Source organism: Biomphalaria glabrata, chromosome 3 (genome assembly GCF_947242115.1).
Source record: "Biomphalaria glabrata chromosome 3, xgBioGlab47.1, whole genome shotgun sequence".
Classification (NCBI taxonomy): Eukaryota; Metazoa; Mollusca; class Gastropoda; family Planorbidae; genus Biomphalaria; species Biomphalaria glabrata.
Genome location: NC_074713.1, coordinates 5947826 through 5973581, shown reverse-complemented (window position 1 = coordinate 5973581; position 25756 = coordinate 5947826). Strand labels below are relative to the sequence as shown.

At 32.5% G+C, this 25756-nt stretch overlaps 1 protein-coding gene across 6 annotated transcripts in view; it reads right to left on the bottom strand.

Annotated features, from left to right (window-relative positions):
* The window catches only part of LOC106052612 (titin homolog), a 79758-nt gene that overhangs the window by 23988 nt on the left and 30014 nt on the right, over positions 1–25756 (bottom strand). For 4 of the 6 annotated variants that reach the window (XR_008776886.1, XM_056023035.1, XM_056023033.1 and 1 more), the window contains exons 5-28: positions 25613–25721; positions 19913–19981; positions 18035–18076; positions 17509–17673; positions 16369–16494; positions 13836–13890; positions 13588–13682; positions 13267–13380; positions 12739–12823; positions 12411–12556; positions 11302–11494; positions 11084–11187; positions 10086–10223; positions 7485–9326; positions 6612–6816; positions 5095–5294; positions 4493–4573; positions 4251–4326; positions 3467–3579; positions 1511–2170; positions 1117–1321; positions 672–817; positions 482–562; positions 277–352 (exon numbers count right to left, since the gene is read on the bottom strand). Coding sequence is in view for 5 of the 6 variants with exons in the window: in XM_056023035.1 (XP_055879010.1) it covers positions 277–352; positions 482–562; positions 672–817; positions 1117–1321; positions 1511–2170; positions 3467–3579; positions 4251–4326; positions 4493–4573; positions 5095–5294; positions 6612–6816; positions 7485–9326; positions 10086–10223; positions 11084–11187; positions 11302–11494; positions 12411–12556; positions 12739–12823; positions 13267–13380; positions 13588–13682; positions 13836–13890; positions 16369–16494; positions 17509–17673; positions 18035–18076; positions 19913–19981; positions 25613–25721 (5126 nt within the window). In the remaining variant the exon portion in view is untranslated. Of the gene's footprint in view, positions 1–276; positions 353–481; positions 563–671; positions 818–1116; positions 1322–1510; positions 2171–3466; positions 3580–4250; positions 4327–4492; positions 4574–5094; positions 5295–6611; positions 6817–7484; positions 9327–10085; positions 10224–11083; positions 11188–11301; positions 11495–12410; positions 12557–12738; positions 12824–13266; positions 13381–13587; positions 13683–13835; positions 13891–14830; positions 14871–16368; positions 16495–17508; positions 17674–18034; positions 18077–19912; positions 19982–25612; positions 25722–25756 lie in introns of those variants that run through there. The other 2 variants (XM_056023036.1, XM_056023037.1) reach the window with 2 other exon arrangements.

The window sequence follows — 25756 nt, the reverse complement described above, 5'->3', positions numbered from 1 at the left end:
GGTTCCTGAATAGATTTTACTGTGTACAAAATTTTATTCAGAAAAAGTCAACCTGATTAGTTACTGTGTTCTAGGCTCTAATTAATTGTTGCCACTGTGACAGATCAATGTTCCATAGTTTTGGACATTTCTTTTTTGTCTTGCAGGTTCAATTTACCCGATTGTACTTATGATAAATACAATTTATGATTATGGGCCAGTGTCATAATGAATTATGCTATAGTAGCTACTCAAACCACAATGACTGCAGAAAGTAGTTAGTAGATAACTTCTTACTTAGAGCTAAATAAGCTGACTCTGCATCCCCAGCACAGGCTTTCTTGATGGACTCACAGATGTCTTCAGCAAAGAGCTAGAAATACATTCAACAGAATACAATGGGTTAAAAATATGTTGTAAGAAAAATAGATAAATAAAAACAACAGAAAAATACAAACAATTTTCTCAAGGTCTATGTAGGAAAATATTAGTTAAGCCATACCTGTTTATGTGCTTCTGATGTAGCCTTATAATGAGCTGGGCCATTTTTGAAAATAGACTTGACCACAGAGGCTGAGAGATTCTGTGAATGAAAATTCGTATTAATTTAAATCATCATGTCATGAAATCATCTTTATAGAGACAAAGTATAAAAACCAAACACTTATTGTTCATGATAACAAAATGCTTACTTCATGTAAGAGTGTTGCATCTTTTTCTGCTTTCTCTTTGTCTCCAGAGCCTTTTTCTGACTTCCCAGAGAGCCTCTGCAATAAGATCTCCTGGAGGTCTCCACTTGTTTCTTTCTTGACTGCTGAATCCAAATCTTTCTTATAGTCTGAAAGGGAGATATAAGAAATTTCTATCAATCCTGTCAGACTCACATGTGACATAACAAGAAACTTATTTCTTTAAAAAAAAGTTTTAAAATATGTTAACATTCTAAAATGTATGAACAAAAAAAAAGTTAAATATCAGATATATTGTATTAACGAGAAGCACATTTAATATAAAAAATTTACAAATGGGAATGTTTAATCTGGGTATACAGCTAATAAGAATTAATTAATTTTTCTCTTCTCATTTTATTAGCATTATTAATTATTAGCATAACAATATTTTATGTTGTGTTCTCACCTTTCTTAAAAACTTTTTTGATTTCTTCCAGTTCAGCGGGTGTTTTTGTACATATGATGCTGATCAGAAGACCTTCATCTGTGCCCAAACCTTTCATTGCCTTGCTGAGAGCATAGGCATCATAGTCTACAGGGGAATACATTAGTGCCAGAATTGTTTCTTTAAAGTCTCCGCTGAGTTCAGACTCTAGGTCCTTGACTAGATCCTTTGAAAAGTGTCCATGATTGAATGCGAATTTGCGTATTTTAATTAATTAATTAGACAAATAAAAAGATTAAACATTTTTATTCATTTTTAATATCCTTCTAAGATTTGTTTTTTTTTTTACGTTTAAGATAAAATTCTAGAGCATTCTAAGCATAAATAACTAAATAATAAAATATCTTATACTCACTTTTTTGTACAGCTCATTGTATCTTTTCTTCAATGTTTGTCTCTGAGAGTTAGAGTTCCTGACAATGACCTCAATTATTACATCTTCTTTTGTTCCAAGTCCCTTCATGGCTTTGTACAATTTCACTGCATCTTCATCATTTTCATTGATTTTGTCATCATCCTTTTTCTCTTCTTTCTTCACTTCTTTTTTCTCCTCTTTCTTTTCTTCTTTCTTCACTTCTTTTTTCTCCTCTTTCTTTTCTTCTTTCTTCACTTCTTTTTTTTCATCTTTCTTCACTTCTTTTTTCTCCTCTTTCTTTTCTTCTTTCTTAACATCTTTTTTCTCCTCTTTCTTTTCTTCTTTCTTAACATCTTTTTTCTCCTTCTTCTCTTCCTCTTTCTTCACTTCTTTTTTTCCCTCTTTCTCAATGAACTGAACATTTTTTGCTTTCAAGTTAGCAGTTTTCTCCTCTTCCACAACTTTCTTCTCTGAGCTTTTATCTTTAGCTTTTTCCTTTGGTACTTCCTGTTTCTTGGGTTTAGGTTTCTCCTCACCAACTTTATCAATAATCTTGACCAATGTTTTCTTGTAGTCTCCACTGGTGTCATCCTCAACATCTTTTTTCAAGGAGCGACCATAGAGTTGTTGGTAGTGTCCTTTGATAGCTGGTAGACTTGACTGTAAAAATGAAACAAAATTATAGAAGTATACATGTAAATAGAATGTAAACTTTTATGTCAAGAAAGTCCTACCATACAGACCTTAATCAACAGATGAAGGCAAAGTAAAAAACACCAAACTCAAGATATGTGAACAGAAAAATGTAGAGATACAGATCTTAGAAATAAAATGGAAATGGATTGGTCACAGCCTAAGAAAAGATGCCATTAACAAAGATAGACAGACCTTAGATTGGAACAGCCAAGTAGATGCAAAGGAAGATAAAAAAGAACATGTGTACATAACAGGGGCAGGGGTTCTCAACATGTGGGTCGCATCCCCCTTGAGGGGATGGCTTTTTTCATAGGAAGTCTAGTCTCAAAAATAAATAGTGGGAATAACAAAGATCTAAGCCATCGGATACGAATGATACATTAAGTGAATGTGTCATCATTGAATGTATACATGATTTTTTATTGGTAGTTACTTTTCTATTCGAAAATATTTGTTGCGGACCACATCTTTGTTGTTGCAGAATACTTTTTCAACAAATGAAATTACTGTCCATGAAATGCATCATAACGCAATTACGGGATGAAAATTGTCAATGGAGAAGAGGTAATCACGTCATGAAGAAAATTTATCACTAGCTAAATCACATTTACCTAAGCTAAAGAACAAAAAAAATTATGGTTGGGTCGCCGCCTAATGGAAATTAGTATTAGGTGGTCGCAAAGCTAAAAAGGTTGAGAACCGCTGTACTAGAAGAAGAGAAGGTTCCTTAAGGTTGCTTTGTCAGAAGTGGTAATGGATATAAGCACTTAAGTACCTAAAACATGCCTCTAATTGCAAGTGTCTCAATAGCTACTGACAAGCAGTCCAACCCCTGGCCTTCACGTATGAAGAAGGGACAAAGATTAATAGCTGGCACCTAAACCAGTAAGCTTTGGGCAGGAGGGGCTGGCTACCTAGGGGAAGGAAAACTCTTGAATTCAAACCTCTGCTGCCTTGGAGCTATACTCAAACATGGAAAAGGCTTCAGGAGTCCCTCCTGAGGACAAATCAGGAAATGGTCCTAATTTCCATCTTTGCCCAATGCCACCTCCCACCATGCTACAGGAGGTTTGAGGTAAGAAGAAATTATCTTTAATTTTGAAGGAACATTTGAAACATGTAAAAGAAAATAAAAACAATTTTAAAAAAGCAAATGAACAAAGAAACAGGAAATAGTGAATTTTATAGGAGATCATCAGGTCAACTGGCTAAGAATTTTATAACACAAGGACAAAATTATATTAATGCTGACAAACTCACCTCTGAAGTAGAAACAAGTATCCTAATAAGCTGAGAATCATTGGTTCCTAGACCTTTAACAGAAGAGTTCAGTCTATCTGCATACAGTTCAGATTGGTCTCCCTGGGATTTCACTGCAAGATTAAGTTTACACAATTTTTCTTATTAAATTAGTTATGTATGCATGAACTAGAAAGTCATTTCAAGTCAAGTTTAAATAAATTGAAATCAGGAAAAAAAAAGTATTATATATGTATATATAAAAAATAATAATAATCATGTAAAAAAGTACACAATTTTTTTTTAAAAGAGTGACATGAATGTTTTTGTTCTATAAGTTCTTGACATTCCTTCAAAAAGGAAGATTTCTTTGTCCTAGTCTAAATCTCCTGCAGGGGCTAGAAGTGGGCAAGGTTTGATCTTGGGAACACCATAACAACAGCTTAAAGTGCATACCACAGGACAAGGCAGCCATCCACATGAATGATATATATTGTAAACTCATTAATAAATGTATGCAGTTATAACTTCTATCTAAAATTAGACTTAGACTATAGATTTATTATGAAAATGAACAAACATGATTATTTGACTATAGTAGTCAGAAGTATGTTATCGAGTTTCAACATTTACATAGTGCTTTATGAATCTGAGTCAGTTTAAAAAGTAAAAGAATTTTTTCCCTAATATAAATCTTGATGCTCAAAACAGTACGAAACATTTTGCACATTGACCATTAAGTAGATCATAGTAGATCTATTTCTTTTTTTATAGAAAAAATGTAACTAAAAAATAAAATACATACATAAAGTTAGATAAGCAATCTCTGTATCTCCAGAACAAGCTTTCTTAATGGACTCAGTTATATCTTCATTGTACAGCTGAAAAAAAAACAAAAAACAAGGCCATCAAAGTTTGAAGTGCAGTAAGTGGAAACAGGAACTCTTAATTCTTTTTTTTTTTCATTCCCCTGTTGACTGAGAACAAGTCAGTTTAGTTTTAGATTCGACTATGTGTTCTTTTGAGAGAATTACTATTATACTGCACCTTATTATGAGCATCAGATGTAGCTGTAATCTGATCCTGACTTTCTTGAAAAAGAAGTTTCACTTTATCAGTTGATGGATTCTGAAAAAAAACAACAACAATCCAGTTCATGTTCATAACTGTTACAGCTATTCTAATATTGAAACTATGTAGACACATTTTCTTCCCAATATTGTTACAGTCCTGCTATAAGCTCAATTAAAACCTATACAAAGCACTAGAGAACTCTCTCTTAGGACACAAACTTTATTCTTTATTTATGGCATCACAAACTACCTACCAAGTGCCATCTCTCTAACACTTCAGTCTCTCATTCATTGAAATACAACTATACAAGTAAACTTTAGATTATACATTCAGACGTTCACCTAGTAAACTAACCAAAAAAAAAAGACTACTAGTAGAGTTACTTGTTAAGAAAAATATTTGAAATATTTACAGGATGACAAGACAGTTATGACAGTTTATGCCTAAATATGAAGTGGAATACTAGGCAATGAAATGTTAAAGAGATGATATCAGCACCTTGAGCCTACATTTTGTTTGTTAACAGTACTTTATAAATAAAATTATTATTATTATTATTATATCAACAGGCAGACCTCATGTAGAGCTTTAGCATCATTCTCTGCTTTTTGTTGATCAACTTTAGCTTTGTCTTTATCACCCTTGGAGCGTTTTCCTTTATCTTTTTTATCTGCTTCTTTATTGTCTTTATGTCCCTTTAATCTCTGCAAGAGAATGTCTTTCAAGTCTCCACTTGTTTCTTTAGCTACGCTGGCTTCCAACTCTTGGCCATACTCTAAGTGTGAGTGGAGAGCACAGAAATGATACATTTCATTGAAAATTACTATCCTTTAACTGATACTTTATTTTTCACATATAACCATAAAGGTCAAATAACTTATATATCATGCATGTTACTAGAGCTGAATGTTAACTGACACTTTATTTTTCAAATATAACCATAAAGGTCAAATAACTTATATATCATGCATGTTACTAGAGCTGAATGTTCGATGTACTAAAAATATTCTCACTTTTACTCATCTTTTAAGGTTTTTGCAAAGCTAGTAACGTTCTTATAAATATATAATTAATTTTTTGTTTTTTAAACATTCTATAATTCATGAATCATTTGAGAAATATAAATATATTAATATTTTTAATTTTTTTTTTGGCACAATACAGAACCATTAGTTTGAGAATAATTTTACATTCAATAGATTCAATATATTTATATACATAAAGACCCTACTAGCAATAGCAACTAGATTTATTTAAAAAGTGAGATAAAAGCTGATGGAATCACTTGTATGTATTTTATAAACAAGAGGCAACTTATTTTGCTGTGTTTTTTTTTTTGTGTAAAATCATGTTGTAATATTTCTAAAAAAAAAATTGGTTTACAAAGCTCCAATTTATATACATAAAGACCCTACTAGCAATAGCAACTAGATTTATTTAAAAAGTGAGACGAAAGCTGATGGAAACACTTGTATGTATTTTATAAACATGAGGCAACTTATTTTGCTGTGGTTTTTTGTGTAAAATCATGTTGATATATTTCTAAAAAAAAAAATTGGTTTACAAAGATCCAATCATTATCAAAAATGAGTATGGTATATAAAATGTTTTTGTTTTGTAATTAGTTTATGTTACATACTTTAAAGATGATGCTTATGTCAAATAATTTCAAACCAATCTGTATACCCATTTGTTTGGATTAAGAAAACAACTGTTTCTTTATTTCTCCTCAAGTGATAAATAAATAAAGGTATTGTTTTCAAGTTGGATGATTAAGAATGAGTGCAGATTTCACATGACTAAGCAGACCCAGTTGTGACCTGCATATTTTGTCTATTTTTGGGTGTAGACAAAGGTGTTTAAGCCTGTCTTTGGCATGACATTAGTTAAGGTTCTGCAGCTGTCTCTTTCAGAAGCCATTAGCTGCCAGCTGTTTTCCTCTAAGACACCTCCAAGAACAGACTGACATCTGAGACTTACTGTCCTTCCGAGGGCACCTCTGCTACTCCATCCACCTTTAAGCTTGCCAAAAAAAGATCTGCTTTAGCATACCTATCCTATAAGGGGGATGTATCTATCATATGACACTAACCTTTTTTATAAATCTTTTTGATTTCCTCCAGTTCTGCTGGTGTTTTGATGCAAATAATGTCTATGAGAGTAGCTTCATCTGTGCCCAAACCTTTCATGGCTTTGTTTAGAGAGTATGCATCAAGATCTGCAGGCATCATCATCAAAGACAAAATGGTCTCTTTAAAGTCCCCACTAAGTTCTGAGTCCAAATCTTTGACTAGCTCCTGTAACAGTTGAAATATTCTTGTGATTTAGTTGATACATCAGTTGATGTGCTTTATAAATCATACTAAGATTTAGACCTAGGACTCAAATGTTTAAAAAAAAATTATCCCCAAAATTCTTTATCTTTTTTTTTTTTAAAAGTTAAAATTTTATAAATACCATCCTATTTTTTTTTTTTCAATGATATATACAGGTCATAAATTTTTCATTCATACTGGCTTTTAAACATGTGAAGGAAAATCCAACCAAGTTTTAAAATACAAATGGATATAAATTAAATTTGCTACATTATTCCACATTCAATTGGCATTCAATTCCACTTAATTGGCATGGCATTCTTAGTTTTGTAATCTTACATCTGGATCTAGCTACTGGAAAACAAACATTGTTTCACTCCACTTATGTCTCATATTTATTTAGCTGGTCAAAGCTAACAAACAAAGAAACAGACACTATATTTATTTATAACACCTTTTTTTTTTTCAAAGAGAATAATAAAATAGGAATGATTATGTCATTTTATTGCTATGTTTTTTTTTTTTTACATTTAATAAGCTACAAAATTTTATTTAATAATGCCCTTTCTAAACTCAAACTTTTTCAAGAATGAGTTTGTTTTTATTAGCATTTTTTAAAACTTTGATTGCAAAGGAAATTTATTATCTACCTTCTTATAGAGCTCTTCATATCTTTTCTTCAATGTTTGTCTCTGAGAGTTAGAGTTCCTGACAATGACCTCAATTATTACATCTTCTTTTGTTCCAAGTCCTTTCATGGCTTTGTACAATTTCACTGCATCTTCATCATTTTCATTGATTTTGTCCTCATCCTTTTTTTCTTCTTTCTTTACTTCTTTTTTATCTTTATCATCTTTTTTCTCCTCTTTCTTTTTATTTTCTTGTCCCTTGATTTCTTGCTTTTCTTTGTCTTTTTTACCTTTTTCATCATCTGATGAGGATGACGATGAGTCATCATCTCTCTTTTTGTCTTTTACTTTGGAAGTTTTTGCTTCTTTCACATCTTTTTTGGCCCCATCACCAGCTTTCTGCTTCTGATCACTTTCTTTTTTAACAGCTTTCTCTGGACTTTTACTTACTGGTTTTTTACTTTCAGTCTTCTTTCTCTTATCATCATCATCATCGGATGAACTAGATGATTCATCTTTCTTGTCTTTTTTCTGTGGTTCTTTCTTTCCTTTCACTTCCTTTTTCATGCTTTCAACTTTCTTTGGAGGTTCTTTTTTGACCGTTTTTTCTTGAGATTTAACAACCTCAACTTTTTTCTCTGTCTTCTTTTTTTTTCCATTGTCAGAGTCATCTGAAGAAGAGGAGTCATCTTTAGTTGGTTTCTTTTCAACTTTCTTTGGGGGTTCTTTCTTGACAGTTTTTTCTTGAGATTTAACAACCTCAACTTTTTTCTCAGTCTTCTTTTTTTTTCCATCGTCAGAGTCATCTGAGGAAGAGGAGTCATCTTTAGTTGGTTTCTTTTCAACTTTCTTTGGGGGTTCTTTCTTGACAGTTTTTTCTTGAGATTTAACAACCTCAACTTTTTTCTCAGTCTTCTTTTTTTTTCCATCGTCAGAGTCATCTGAAGAAGAGGAATCATCTTTAGTTGGTTTCTTATTTCTCGTATCTTTTTTAACTTGTCGTTTAGCTCTTGGTGAATCTTTGGAGTCTGTTTTTGACTTACTCTGTACTTGAACTTTTGTTATGGTGACTTTTTTTTCAGTGTTTTTTTTCTTTTCATCATCAGATTCATCAGAGGAGGAGGACTCAGACTTTGTTGTTTTTTTAACTTCTTTCTTCTGTTTTGTTTCTTTCTCACCCCCTTCTTGTTTCGGCTTCTGTGAGTCTTTTTTCAAGGCTTCTTTTTGTGGAGGCTTTCCTTTAGCTTTGGTGGGTTTAGTCTTTTTTTCATCATCAGATGACTCAGAGGATGATGAAGACTTGTCATCTTTATCTTCCTTTTTCTTCACTTCTTTCTTAGGCTTCACTTCTTGTCTTGGTGTCTTTGCGTCAACTGCTTTCCTAGGACTCTTGTCTTGGAATTTTTTGGCCTCCTCCTTTTTCTGAGCGGACTTCTTTTTATCACTGTCTGAGTCACTTGAAGATGATGAATGATCTCTCTTATCAGCCTTTTGACCTTCTCTTTTATCTTTGTTTAAACTTTTTTTCACATCATCTTTGGTTTTCTTATTTTCAATTTTCACAGTTTTATCTTCTTTCTTCTTCCCTTCATCAGAATCACTAGAGGAAGAAGATTGATCTCTTTTCTTTTTTGTCTCTTCTTTTGTCTTTGCTTGCTGCTTTTTAGCTTCACCTTTCTGTTTATCATCCTTCTCCTGTTTAGCCTTTTGTTCGTCCTCTTTTTTCTTTTCTTCTTTCTTTTTCTCATCTTCAGTTTTTTGTTCATCTTCAGATGATGAGGATGAGGATGAAGAAGATGATGATCTATCACGCTGAGTTTCTTTGGGTTTGCTCTTATCTTTATTCTTTTCATTTGTATTTTTCTAAGCCAAAAAATAAAATTAAAATTAACATTTCAAAACTTTTCAAATCATATCAATTATCATATATCAATTTCTTCTCTAGTACTATTAGAGCAAGAAAAGGGTTGCCTGAATCAGCCAGGAAAACAACCCACTTGGCAGTGACTGATTAGCATGCCTGACTAGATTGATACAGGGATAAGCATAGGACATAATTATTCTTTTTTAAATTAGCATCTGTTATTTATAAGATAATACATTAAGTGGATCAATTAATACATTTATGAGAGAAAGAAAGTTTTCAATAGTCCTTTAATCATTTATACTAAAGTTATCCCTAATGATTTGAAGGCATGGTGGCTTAGCAGTAAAGCCCTTGGCTTCTGAACCAGAGGTCCTGGGTTCAAATCCTGGTGAAGACTAAGATTTTTAATTTCAGGATCTTTGGGCGCCTCTGAGTCCAACCAGCTCTAATGAATACCTAACATTAGTTGGGGAAAAGTAAAGGCAGTTGGTCATTGTGCTGCCCACATGACACCCCCATTAACCGTAGGCCACAGAAAACAGATGACCTTTACATCATCTGGCCTATAGACCACAAAGTCTGAAAGGGGAACCTTTCACAAAAAGCATGATTGATACTGAGTGAAAATATATTAAAAATTCACCAAAAACTTCGTCTGAATAGTTCAGTATGTTTACAAAGCAATCTATATAGTCCTAAATTATAATCTAAATAATAAGCAGCTATTAGAACTAAAAGTGAATCTGATCACTAACCTTTTGTTTTGGTGGGTCCTTCATGATGATGGCTCTGAGTATCCCAACTGTTGTATGGTTACTGACCTGCTCCAGATCATCAGATAACTCATTCACATACTTTTTCTTGTAAGTTTTTCTAACACTGGGCAAGTCCGTCTGAGGCAGACAATAAATAGATATTACATGACATTCAGTAGGCACCTTGGCTGAGTGGTTAAGCGCTTGGCTTCCGAACCTGAGGTCCTGGGTTTGAATCTCGGTGAGGACTGATATAATGAGTTTCAGGATTGTTAGGTTGCACCCGAGTCAACTCAACTCTAATAGGTACATGACTTTAGTTAGGGAAAGTAAAAGAAGTTGGTCATTGTGCTGGCCACATAACACCCTGCTAATTAATCAATGGTCAAAGAAAAAGATGACCGTAATCATCTGCCCTATAGATCATAAGGTCTGCAAGGGGAACTTAACTTTTTAAAGGAGGCATGGTGGCTGAGTGGTAAAGCGCTTGACTTCCAAACAGATGACCTTTACATCGTCTACCCTACAGATCAAAAGGTCTGAAGGGGAACCTTTTTTTTTTACTTTTATATGATACTTAAAAGGTGTAAGACATAATTGTTGTAATAATGTAAAGAATTAATATTTATGCACTTATCTGTTTACTATAGCCAATAAAAACATATGTTATTTAGTTTTAAAAACATTTTTTTTTTAACATGTGAAAAAAGGCGATCATGTATCTTTTTTTGTCTATTTTTTTCATTATCCTTTCCACAAGTGTACACTGCTACCATTGAGAATATTCTTTTATAATATAATTCTGGTAACAGCTAGTTAAAACAAGGAGTACATTTATTTGTAGTAGCTGTGGTTTATAAAGAAAATGTTAATATTGGAAAATAAAATCTTATTTTATTAACTCATTCAATGTTTATTCAACAGTCAATATTTTAAAATATGTTTTCAATTATATATAAAACAATTTTCAATTTGGAATGTGGTGTGTTTTTTTTTACCTCGGACCTGGCAACTACTGTTTTGACAAATTCTGGGTTTGTTGGATCCAAGTTTTTATGTAGGTAATCAGCTTTCTCTGTACCAGCTGTCTCGGAGCAGCTAACTATAAATGTAAAAAGAACAAATAAATCATCAACATTATGTCCATTCATTCCCTTAAGTAGCCGAGATGCATTATAAGGAAGAGAACTGAGAAGGTAACGAAATAGAGTCTTACTGTAAGCGCCAACTACATCAGCATACGAATCTGCAGATTTATCATGACAATCTTCTTGTATGGACTTGGTCACTGGCTTGCCTTTGTTAATTTTTTTGTAATTCTCAAACACATTGCGCATGTGACTGAGGTGGCTTTTTTCCACAAGTTTAATAAATGTGCTCTTTTTAGATGTCCACCGATCTTTTTCATTCTGGGAAAAAGAAGAATTAAAACAAGGCTAAATAAAAGAGAATACTTTCATAACTGTAGATAGCATACATGTACCGGTAATTCTGAAATTTAACTAAAAAAAAACAACATTAATTTAAAAAACAAAATTATTTTTTTTACCAAGCTCAATTTTGTTTTTTTATGAAAGCCAACAACTTGAAAAGGATTAGGTTGACAGGAGAAAGAAGAAGAAACTGCTCTGTAATATAACTTTAAAACAAATGCACCTTAAACAAGAGAAAGAAGAAGAAACTGCTCTGTAATATAACTTTAAAACAAATGCACCTTAAACAAGAGAAAGAAGAAGAAACTGCTCTGTAATATAACTCTAAAACAAATGCACCTTAAACAAGAGAAAGAAGAAGAAACTGCTCTGTAATATAACTTTAAAACAAATGCACCTTAAACAAGAGAAAGAAGAAGAAACTGCTCTGTAATATAACTTTAAAACAAATGCACCTTAAACAAGAGAAAGAAGAAGAAACTGCTCTGTAATATAACTTTAAAACAAATGCACCTTAAACAAGAGAAAGAAGAAGAAACTGCTCTGTAATATAACTTTAAAACAAATGCACCTTAAACAAGAGAAAGAAGAAGAAACTGCTCTGTAATATAACTCTAAAACAAATGCACCTTAAACAAGAGAAAGAAGAAGAAACTGCTCTGTAATATAACTTTAAAACAAATGCACCTTAAACAAGAGAAAGAAGAAGAAACTGCTCTGTAATATAACTTTAAAACAAATGCACCTTAAACAAGAGAAAGAAGAAAAAACTGCTCTGTAATATAACGGAAGCCGATCAACAAATGCATATAAAAATGCATGTATAAATGGAGATCTAAAAAATGTACATAATGTCTAAGTCTATATTTTTTATTTCCTAAAACAAGATTACCTCTAGAAGTGAATGAGCATCTTTTAGTGCTGCAGTCTTGTCTTTATTTTGTTCTTTTTTCTTTCCAGACACCAAAGTGAGAAGAAACATTTTGACTGGATTTTTAAAATTGTCTGCTATATCACTTTCTAAGCTGCTAGAGTTTTCTAAATGATATAGAAAAATACAATGATTTCATTTTATATACCATATAAATTAACATGATTGATTTTTATTTCAAGAGTTTATGTACAGGTTGGTAGAAAAAAAAAACATTGTATCAATGTATCAATATTCATTCTTTCAAAAATTTCAACCCAAGAAATAAAGTATAGGCCTATCAACTAACCTTTTTCATAGTCTTCTTTGAAAGTATTTAACTCTTGTTCTGATAGAGGTGCAACCTTCTTAACCAGAGTCACTGCATCACCGCCCTGAACAAATAAAATAGAACCATTTTACATTTAGTTCTTGATATTGTGCTCTTAAAAAGTAATTTTTTTAATATGCAAATTTAAAGAAATTTTCAAAGATCGTCAAATTTTAAGGCAATATTTTCCATTACAAAGATAAAGGATGAGTGCAGTATTTCACATTGCCATGCCAACCCAGTTGCAACATCTGATGCAGATGTCTGATGATGTAAAAATGTGAATTTAATTGTTTTGTGTAGAAACCAAGCACATATACTTTCCCATTTATTGAAAGTCGAAGCTGAATGGACATAATGTCTCCAAACTGAATAAACAAAAGTTGCTTCCTAAACAAAGGAACCTCTGTATATAATATAATAATAATAATATAATAAATTGATGAATCATAAAAAAAAAGTCAGCAAAATTATAATTGAAACTAAAATGGAAAACAACTAACTTACTTTCACAGCTCGGCCAGCATTTTTCCCTTGTCCAACATTCTGTTCGTTGAGAAGAGCTTCAATCAGAACATTCCATTCGCCGCCAAGTCCATTCTTGAGATCTTCTTCAAGTTCCTTCATTAAACATAAACAATATAATGAAAATAATAATGTATGTTAAGAAAGAAATGAGACATGTATGCAATTATTAATAATTAATTTAGAATCATTTATGTCAGAAAAATGAATGACCTGTACAAAATTTTCTGCTTTCATAAAAGAAAAAAAAAGTTCTGCTAAACAATCGCAACCAAATATGGAAAACATTTAGTCCTAACTTACAACATCATAAGACTCCTTGTATTTTTCCTTGACCTTCATTCTGTGTTGGAAGGATTTTTTCGCAAGTGTTCTTGTAATAATATCATGAGGGGGAGCTACGTAAAAAAAGATAAGTTGACATTTTAAAAAATTATTTTATATATTGACTGAATATAGGCCAACTATTGTTTAAAGCTAATATAAAATGTATATTACTTTAAATCTAGAATATCTAAGCTGATTGGCTAAAAGACAAAAATCAACATTACCCATTCTCTTGGCGACTTTTCTCAGCTCTTTGGCATCAACATCTGTTGTTTTTCTCTGGGTTAAAAGAAATAATTAGCTTAATAACAACAAATTGTTTAACAATGATGCAAAAATAGGAGCATGAACATTCTTTATGTTTAGCAATATTTTTTTATAGTAAGTAATATCATGTAAGAAACTTCATGTTATTTTACATCTGACTCTATGTTATATATATTTTTTTCTTTTAAGAAAAAACAAATTTAATTTTTTAAAAATGGATAAAAATAGTTATTAAAACTTAACAATGACATCTAATAATTACTTCTTTAACAATATTATACAATTTTAAATCATGCAAAGTAAAATCATATACTAACAAAGATGCATTTAAGTCACACAAAAAAAGTTCAAATTGTATATAAAGTATCTACAAAGAATGACATAATTTTTTTAACTTCATAATGTAAATTTTTTATTGAATTTTTTTTCTGTCTGTAAAATAGTTTCTCAACTGAACTTACTTTCAGTCAGTATTTTATTTGAGTTCTATTAAGAGAAGTATGGACCAAACACAAAACTCAAATAAAACATGTTTATTACTTTAAAGAGGCACTATGTTTTCTTTTTGTATCTCAACATTCACAAATAATTGTTTTAGTTTAATGGTGTAAAAAGGTATGTTGAATAAAAATATGTTTAAGTCAGTCAAATCTAATTGGTTTATGTAAAGAGATTTTAAACATAAGAATAAACAGAACTGGGTTAATCAAGTTTTAAAAAAAAATCAATTGAAATCAAACAAAGTGTCTAATTTATAGCATGCCAACTTTTAAAATCTGATGGAATAATGATCATCATTCATCATTTAAAAGTAGGCCTATATAAGGGTTAGATTAGTTAAAAGTGAAGTCATAAAAAAAAAAAGAATGTTAGTAAAATTATAGAAAGAAAAGTTATTACAGAGAAAAAGTAAAGAAAAAACAACTGCACACACACATGCACACACACTTACATGTGTGAGATAACTAAAAGGCTACTTCTATAACATACAGGTCAAGTTAAACTCTGTAGAGAATAGTTTGAATATAAAAAATATTTCATAAAGGTTGTTAATTACACTTAAATATGTATTTTGTAATGTTTTAAACATAACTGCACAAAAATAATAAATTTAGCTCCAGTGATATGAAACTATTCATTTTATAATCAATTAAACTCATCAATAAAAAGTTGTTGTTTTTTTTAATTTAAATTTTATTTATAATACATCTGTTAACCCTAAATATTTGAATGTAAATAAAAAACTTAGATGACGATAAAATCCAAAATAAAAAATAAAGAACTGAGAGAAAAAATGTGCTTGTGAAATCTTCTTACTAGTAGCAATAAATAAAGACCTAGAAAAATGTGCATACAAAAGTTTCAGATGCTCAGCAGTTATGCTGTAATTATGAGAAAGTGTTAACCCAAGTATAAAATGGAATGTGTCTGCCCAAGGTAGAGGCAGAGTAGCTTTTAACCAAGAGTCCTGAGTTTGACTACCCATGAATGCTAGGATCTCTTTACTTGGAATTTAGGATGTCCAGAGTCTATTCAATTCTAATGGATACCAGAAGCTGGTTATTGTGATGACCACATGAAACGTTTGGTTCGCCAGAGGCTACAAAACCAAGTGAACCTTACATTGCCAGTCTCATTGTCAACATTTAGTCTCCATGAGAGCTTCACTTACTTCAAATTACTTCATAAAGTAACCGGAGACTCTTGATTCTCAGTTTGTTATTAATTTAGACATTTCGTCAGAATGGAGGATTATTACATCCTAGCCCAAATCTGCCTGGTCTTGTGGTATGCACGCGGGACTGTCGTTCAGACTTGTTGATGGTCCCGAGTTCATACCCTGCACGTTGTCATACCCCGTCGCCATGCAGGTGGTTTGACTAGGAATTAAATTATCTTCAACTCTGAAGGGTTCAAAAGACTAACAATTGAGGCAGCAGTCTAGTGTAGTGCATACCACACATCTAGGTAGTTTTTTCAGATATCATACTCTATCTATATAACTTAATTTTTTTTTAAATATAACTGCTGGACACGACTATGACTTCAAGATGCTAAAATAACTAAATGCTTTATTCAGCCCCAGGTTTCAATATGTTGATGATTTTTTATTTTGTTCATAAGCACATCATAATTTATTTGAATATAAAGATCATAGAGCTAAATAATAATTATGAAATGTAAACTAAAATAAAAAGATAAATGTTTCTACTTCATAAATTAAAAGAGAAATAATATTTAAAAAACTAAATAATTACCAAAAAGAAATCAAAATCTAAGGTTTTAAATAAAAGATGCTAATAAAAAATAATACTACTTAAATTTATACAAATTAGAGCTAAAATCTAGAATAATGACCAAAAAAAGTTGTTTATGAAGTTTAAATAGAAATAATTGAACTGTTTACATTGGATCTAAGTGCATAAATTTAAAAACAGAGAATAAAAAAAAAACTTTAAGTGAAAATAGTTTATTGTGAACAAAACTTACCCCTTCCCTATGTTTACGTCGTCGCTCTTTCTCTTTGGCTGGATCCAAATAAGGTGACTGGTTGTAAAAATCATTTTCATCATCCGAATCTCCTGGTCGTATGCCATAGTACATCCACAGTTCTCGCTACAAATACATTTTTTTTTTCAAAAGCAGATTTAAAAAAAAAAAAATTGAAAAGGATTTTTGTAAATATGTACTTTAATGGTTAATAAATTCTGTAAGGAAAAGTTAAATGAGGATTTCAATTATATTTGGCTCGTAATTTAAATGTATGAGTCCCCCTGTGCTCTCTCATCACTTGTTTTGTTTTACATGTTTGAGATGTTCCTCCATCCAGAGTTGAAGATTATTACATCCCAGCCCAAACCTCCAGGATGATGGCAGGGGATGGCTTCAGGCTTAGTTCAAACCTAGGACTATCAAGACATCAGTCCAGATCGCAAACCAGGCAGCCACCTCCTAACTGAGACTATAATAATAATAATAATAAGGCTTGTCTTCGAGTCTGAAGATTACTAAGGAATGCAGTATTTCCAGTGGCTGCGCAACCCCAGATGTGACCTACATATTTTGACACACCCACGGCAAGCATAACCATTGTCCGCATGTGGTCAATTTAGATATTTTCTTTTTGACGTCTGCACTTGTCCTCGGAAGCAAATTTTCTTTTGGTCTCAAATGTGTATCCCCCTGCCTTTGTGAGTGACCTCCAGCTGTGAACTGCACTTAGTTTAAAGAGTGGTATTGGTCTGCGCGAGCCAATTATCACCTTAAAAATACTCTGCGCAGGCTGGAGGCAATGCAGTAATTAGCCCACAAACTGAGACTATAACAAGTGACGAAATCAGAAAGTCCATTGAACCATATCAAGACTGCCTCATCACAGTCAATAAATACAAAGTCAGAGAGTATGGCCAAGTTAAATGTTTGTAAAATGTTTTGGATATTCCTTTAGATTTAAAGATAATTTACTTCCTAGTTCATCAGGGGGATGGCAGCAAGCAGGGTTTGAACCCGGAATCATCAATAAATCTGAATGACAGTCAAGCATGCCAACCGCACGACCAGGCAGCCAATGAAGAACAAAGAACTTTTGTTGATTAGATTTTTAAGCTTATTAAGAATATATTGACTTACATCTGGGTTATTTTTATTTTGTTTTCTTGGAGTCCTGGCAGATTTGGGTGATTGTGACCTTTCAGTACGGGAAGTATTTTGTTGAGAATCAGACTGGCGAGATCGAGCTGTGTTTGGTGGAGCATCCCCTGAATTTGATTTTTTTTCTTCTTTAGGTTGTGCCTGCTTAAAAAGATTTTTCTAAAAATAACTTAAACAATAGCTTTTTAGCTTTACTAATGAACTGTTTCTTGGTTCTTTATACATCACGGACTAATTTTTGTAAACATTCAATCAGATATGATGTAAACAAATATTCTTAAGTATTTTAAAGTAGATATATCAAATGTAGAAAATAATATGCATAATAAAGGAAAGTTTGGTATAGGTTTTAACAACTAGCCATGTTCAAATAATACACTAAACTAAACATTTATATTCTGTCATTAAAAGAGAGAAAAAAAATAGCAAGTATTGGAATCAAACCCAAGACATTCGCTTTACTATATATATATTATATATAACTTTGAAAGTGAATATTTCTTACACCATTGATAGGAGGTAGCTTTTCCTGATCTTCATTTTTGCCCTGAAAAAAAATAATTATATATCTATTATAAAATTAATGTACAAATGATGAATATTATGTTTCTTTTAAACATCCCATAATCTGTTATGAGAAAAATCTCTATTAAGTAGAGGGAGATAATATACATTTATTTAGTTAAAATTTAAACACAGTTATCTTACATGAATTGTTAAAAACAGAAAAATTTATTTGTTGTAATGAACATTAGGACATCCCAATCCCCTTTTCTTTTTACTCCAATGCCATTCTTAACCATTTTTGAAACACACAAATTTGTAATATACATAGGAAAAGTTGTTTTTTTTCTAATTTTCAGAGATCCTAATAGCTGTAAGTATTTCTATACTTAATAAAACTCTGATGAGTATTATCATTAATATTATAACTTGATGGTACGTTTCTAAAGGTAGAATTAAGAAAAAAAAATAAAAACATGATTACAAACGCAAAATGTATAATAATGTTTTACATGTTTTGGATGTTCCTTCAGAGATAAAGATAATGTACATCCTTGTCAAAACCTCCTGAAGGTTGACAGGGAGGGTATGAACCCCGGACAACCTGGACCAAACAAACAACAGTCCAAGGTGCATACAGCATGATCAGGCAGCCACATTTATTTATTTATATTTGTTGGCATACTGTGGCTCTTAATGAGTCTCTTAGTGCCTTGCTGTAAAACACCAGACAATTAGTGGCAGGACATAACAAAGAAACAGAAAGTAACATATATTCCTAAGGCACCAGCTTAGTTAGCATATTGAGTTTGTAGCCAGAAATTCTTGCCTCAAAAGATTTTTCACCAGCCACATGAAAAAGTACAAAAATGTCTTGCAAAGGCCTCAGCTCATTGAATGACAAAATAGATATGAGTGAATAGCCAAGCTTTTAACAAATTTATTAAAAGAAATTTTTTTATTTAACAATAGTGTCTTTTTATGACTTCATTTTTCATCATTCAGACAAAGCTAATTTTTCTTACTTGGAAACATCATCTCTCATTACCATAATATATTTTGAGTGTCCCCCACTGGTCTTCTAAGTAACTCAACTGGTATATATGAATCAGATTTAAGAAACTGATTTAGATCAATATTTGACATAGAAATCAAAATCACACATTGAATATATATTTTAAAAAACAAAAAACAAAAAGAAACCAAAGTGTAATGAGGTATAAAGTTTAATTGAACCAAGTAAAAAAAGACCACTTTTTTTATACTGATATGAAATTAAATTGTGCACAAACCTTTAACATTATAATCAAATTGAGATTATTAGTTGTAATTTGTTTAAACAAAATTTTGAAAAAAAAACAACAAAAGAAACAATTCAGTAATTATATTGAAAAAGGACATTTTAAAAACTATTAAGATTGTATAGACATGTAATGAAAATAGCTGGAGAAGGAGAGAATAAAGGTGTGACAAACCATTGTAAGTTAAACATAAAATGATTCTGACATTAGCCATTAGCAATCTCCTCACCACTAGCTACCAAAACAGTAAATCTACAAAGGTTAATAGTTTCAACAACATTTTAAAAAAATACAGTATTTACACTTTATAAACATTTTTTCATTTATTTTCTAAAAATAAACACACAAAAAAAAGATATTTTTATATGAACTTACATACATAATTTTTCTGGCCTTCAAAAAAGTGTAAAATTCATTTGTAAAATATATTTTAAGATTTATACAGAATAATTACATTGAACAATGGCAATATAGCTTCCATGCTTTAAAAACTCAAAAGTTTATAAATAGTGATGTTTACAATAATTAAAAGAGGCCATCTATTCTATAGGCCCCATGGTGTTCTAACGCCTACTTACATGTCCTTTCTTTTGTTTTGTTCTTTGCCAAGACTCCATCAACTTCTGCTTCTGTTTGTAATCTTCTTCCTAAAAATACATCACACACATGAGTTTAGATTATGAATATTCTGAGTTAAGTTAATAAAAAAAAATAGTTCAAAAGAAATTAACAAAATAATTTTTTTTTTAGATAGGCTACCTAATAACAAAGGTAGTTGATGTTTTTACATCAAATGGTAGGTGGCCCTGACCACAGACTTATCACTAATTCTTCTACTTGCGGTGGATGAAAAAATACAAAACTTTAACCTGTTATTACTTACCATGTCCATAGAAAACATAGAATAGCTAAGCCATTTTCATAGCAAAACCACAGTGGTTAAATTTACCAAAAAAACATTTATACTTGTAATTTCAACCCAATATTTTTTTAAAGCAGACAAATAAAAAAGTACAAGATTATACCTTCTTCTGTTTTTAACCACTATTTAAATTCTTTTGGTGTGTAACTTTCAATAGCACCCACTGGCACATAACTTCCTTTTGTGAACATATTAAAAACAATCTTTTTTTGCCAGTCAAAACTGGGACAACGTCCATGTTTTTATAAAGCGATATTGAATGAATACATATTTTTTGGGGGGTAAAATGTTTTTAAAAACAAAATGAAATGTAAATATAATTATATTATTTTGTGAGTTTAGGGTGACATACTATAATTCATAGATAATATTATATTATGGGAGTTTTAAAAGTCATGTGTGTATATGTGGAAGGGGTTTCAGACAAAATATTATGTGAGTGTTCGATGTGCAGGATGAAATAATAAAAAGGGGCTCTGTCCTAAAAGCATCACTGAGCCATTCAAATATTTTTATAACAAACTGAGAGATTTTTTAAAAGTAAATTGTTGACATTGTTTATATGAGTAGCTTGAATGATTCCCCTTGACTAAGGGACTGAATGTTGGGAATGTTATGTGTCATGTGTGTTAACATAGTGTGTAAATAAAGTAACTCATGAATCTGGTGTTATAGTGTTGGCGTTGTTTATTAAGTGTAGCGTTCCATGTTTAACAAATGGTAGCAGAGCTGTAAGTAAAATTATTTACTTTATTGATCCAATTTGGAGTAATAATGGCTACTAGGATAGAGATTCCATCATTTATTAAAGAAAAGCCATACGAATTGTATAAACAAGAGTTACTCGCATGGAATGAAATAACTGACCTGAAAGAAGAGAAAAGAGCTATAGCCATAGCCCTTTCACTACCACAAAGCAGTGCATCTGGGATAAGAGACAAAGTTTTCGAACAATTAGACCTATCAGAGCTCAAGTGTAGGGAAGGCTTTGAGAGACTTTTGCAGTTTCTTGACAAGAACTTGGCCAAAGACGACCTCGCAGATAGCATTCACAAATTTGACGAGTTCGAAGATTTGAAACAGGGGGAAAACCAGTCCATACAGGATTTCATAGCAGAATTTGATACAAAATATAGTAGAATAGAGAAGAAAAAGATGAAACTGCCACCTGAGATTCTGGCCTTCAAGTTACTAAGGAATGCAAGAATAACTCGAAACGAAAAGATGCTTGTTTTGACTGGAATGAATTTCGCCAAACGAGAGACCTTGTATGAGGAAGCTAAGTCATCTTTGAAAAAGTTTAAGGGAGAAGAAAGTAAGCTGAAGGACCAAGAGGCATGTATCAAACTTGAGCCAAAGTTTTTGGCTGATAATGAAGAAGCTTTATGGGCAGCGGGATACCAAAGACGCGAGAACTTCAGTAGCTTTGGAAGACGAGAAGATCAGACAAAATGTAACTATAAGCCTAAAGTCGGACATCAAGTGAGAGGTGGAGGACAAGGAAGGGGCGGCACCCGAGGTTTTGGATTCCCAAAAGCTCAACGAAGTTTGAAAAACATAAACCCAGTTGGTCCCGACGGAAATGTCTTAACATGTAAATCATGTGGATCATACAGACATCTTTTGTCCAAGTGCCCTGACAGTTGGGAAAACATGTCTAAGAGGGTCAATGTTGTAGACCAGGAAGAAGAAGCCTGTTTGTTCACAGGAAATCACAAAGATGAAACTTCCCAATTGGGGGTCGAAGCTTTTAACTGTGCCGTATTGGACAGCGCATGCAGTAGTACAGTGTGTGGAATGACATGGTTGGAGGCATTTTTGAGCTCTTTAGATGAAGAGGACCGCAACAAAGTGAAGTTAAGAGAAGGTCACAGAATGTTTAAGTTTGGTGGTGGGACAATAATAAAATCAAAAGGTGAATATGAGTTACCTGTCACAGTGGCTGGAAAGAAGGTAAAACTTCTGACTGATGCTGTAGAAACAGACATACCATTATTACTCTCCAGATCTGCTATGAAGTCAGCAGGAGTAAAAATGGATTTAGAAAATGATACAGCTGTTATATTTGGGAAAGAGGTTGCCTTAAACTTAACATCATCTGGCCATTATTGTATTCCCATTGACAAGACAGAAACAATTCAAATTGAAAAGGTCAACACAGTAAAAGCATTCGACGAATCCCCAGAAAAACGCAAGGTAACTATTAGAAAACTACATAGGCAGTTAGCTTACCATCCAAGGGATAGATTTATGACTTCACTTCAAGATGCTAACATTCGGGGTGAGGGTTTTGAAGAGGAATTAACAGATATAGAAAGAAGCTGTGAACTGTACAAAGTAATTGCTAAGACACCATCTCAATCTGTAGTGGCTTTTCCTATGGCCAGAGACTTTAATAAAAAAGTTGCAATGGATCTCAAACAATACAAAGGTCAATGGATACTGCACTTGCTAATGAAACTTGAGACTGAAATTTCAGACGTAGATCTGGAAACTCTATTCTGGGCAAATATTGCTAAAAACTCTTTGCAAATGAGAAATGGTTATAGTAGCCATCAGCTTGTGTTTGGTAGAAACCCTAATTTACCAAGCATTCTTCACGCAAAACTACCGGCTTTAGAGAGTAGCACAACAAGTGAAGCTTTTTATAAGCAACTGCCCGCTCTCCGCGAGGCACGTAAAGCTTACATTCAATTAGAGTCAAGTGAAAGAATACGAGCCCTGCGTTCTAAAGTTCGAGCGTCAGAGCAGGTGTTTCAAAATGGTGACAAAGTTTTTTACAAGCGTGAAGGCAAAGAGAGATGGTTAGGACCCGGAAAGGTGGTATTTCAAGATGGAAAAGTTGTTTTTGTGAGACATGGCGGTGTATTTGTCAGAGTGGCACCTAACAGGCTTTATAAAGCGAGCGTGGATGAGGAAGAGAGTACAGAAGATAATGAGGAGAACACAAAAATGATTCATGACGTCATCAAGAGTGGTGTAAGCGAAATATTTGATGGAGATCGTGAACTTATTAGAGATGAAAGTAACACAAGGACAGACATTCATTCTGTAACTTGTTTGAAACCAAATGAACAAATAGAATACAGAATGGACGAATCAGAACAACGGACCAGTCTCGAAAGAGCAGGCAAAGCCACAGGAAAGTATAAGTATTGGTATAACATAGACAATCATGTGGACAAAGAAAGAAAAAGTGTTGACCTTAAACGAATTGAGAGGAAGTATTCAAGGGGAGGTAACAGCGACAATGTATGTTTATCAATGGTTGAATCAAGCAAAGAGATAGATGAAGCCAAACTATTGGAGTTATTGAAATTAAAACAGTTTGAAGCATATGAAGAGGTTGAAGACTGTGGACAAAATGCTATTTCTACACGTTGGGTTATAACAATGAAAAATGGTTCACCAAAAGCATGTCTAGTTGTAAGAGGATTTGAAGAGCAAGACTTAATACCAAAAGATAGTCCAACTGTTGCTAAGGGTTCCATGAGAATTTTTTTGTCAATTGTGTCTAGTAAACAGTGGCTGATTAAAACAACAGACATCAAATCTGCATTTTTACATGGAAAACCCCTGGATAGAGAGGTACATATTATACTTCCAAAAGAGAGTAATACTCCAAGTAATGTTATTTGGAAACTGAAGTATGGACTCAAGGATGGTGCAAGACAGTTTTATTTAAGTGTCAAAGAAGAGCTTATTGAACTTGGTTGCAAACAGTCAAGCCTTGATCCAGCACTGTTCACATTAACGACTGATGGAGTTGTATGTGGCATCATTTGTTGCCATGTCGACGATTTTCTTCATGCTGGCAATAACGTTTTTGAGAAGACTATGTGTGTCACCGATTTGTGTCAGGAAAGACAGAAGAGCGAAATTTTTATTACATCGGATTCGACATCAGACAAGTCACAGATGGGATCATGCTGGACCACACAGCGTACATCGAAAAAAAACTTGATCGCCCAAAGCTAGACCCAGCAAGATTTTTGCTAAAGGAGTTGCAGTTGAATGATACAGAACAGTCTTTGTATAGAAAACTCATTGGCCAGTTAAATTGGGTCGTTCAAGGCCCCAGACCTGATATGACTTTTAAGTTAGTTGATCTCAGCACAAAGTTAAACAAAGCTTTGGTTACAGACCTAATGCGAGCAATAAAAGTCATCGGAAAGCTAAAGGACTTAAGACCCATACAATTGTTCTGCGATGCCGCCTTGGGTAATCTTAGTGGTGGTACAGGAAGTACAAGTGCCCATATTGTATGGATTAAAGACTAAGATGGGCATTATTGTCCCATTTTTTTTTGGCTAGCCTCGAAGATCAAAAGGGTAGTGAGATCTACCATAGCTGCTGAGGCATTAGGCTTGCAATAAGGCCTAGAATCTGCCATCTTTTACAGAACTGTAATAGAAGAACTCTGTGGTATTGAGAAAACAGTCGTTGCCTATCACAGTTTTCATTGAAGCGCTTCAGATCACCAAGCTAGTGGAAGACAAAAGGCAGCGTATTGACATTGCTTACATCAATGAGACCCACAGGACTAATAGAATTGAAATTCGCTGGTGTCCAAGAAGAGCACAACTAGCTAATGTGACGACCAAACGGGGCGCATCAGGACTTCTACTTCTGACCATACTGCAAGAAGGAAGACTCCCGGATGAGTTTGTGTAAGCAGCACTATTATTTCATTTTTTTTTCCTTACTCACCATATTTTTATTTCTAGTAATGTAAATATACCTTTGTATAAAAAGCCCTGCCGTATTTGTTGTTGAAATATATCATTATTCCTAGTCATGTGAATATGCCTACTATTTCATTCTGTTATTCATCATATGTTGTTTTTGAAAAAAAAAAAAAAAAAAAAATGAAGAAAAAAAAAAATGAAGGAAAAAAATTTGTTTGATTTTCGAGTTATTTTGCTTTACACAAACTCTTTTACATTGTACTATTGTCATGTATAAAATACTTGTTAATATAATATGTACTATCCTATTTCTCGGTTGATTTTCCATTCTTTTCTGATTCTGGATTTTTGCCTTTAAAGTTGAAAGTAAGAATGATTGAGAAAAAGAAAAGAGAAATTGTAATGAATGTTGACATTGTTTATATGAGTAGCTTGAATGATTCCCCTTGACTAAGGGACTGAATGTTGGGAATGTTATGTGTCATGTGTGTTAACATAGTGTGTAAATAAAGTAACTCATGAATCTGGTGTTATAGTGTTGGCGTTGTTTATTAAGTGTAGCGTTCCATGTTTAACATAAATAATATTTAAATGTACACATTATTAAAATTTTGATGTAAATAAGTATTTAAAATTTAAATGAGCCTGAAGTAAAAGCTCAAAGTTACCCATTTTTTAGAGTTGTATATCGGCTTAGTTGACTCAAGTCTTTTAGCAGCTTTAACATTTTCTTCCTCCAGTCTGTCCCGTTCATGTTGACGCTGTTCATCATTTAAGCTGAAAGAATTAAGCAAACATCACAACACATCTGA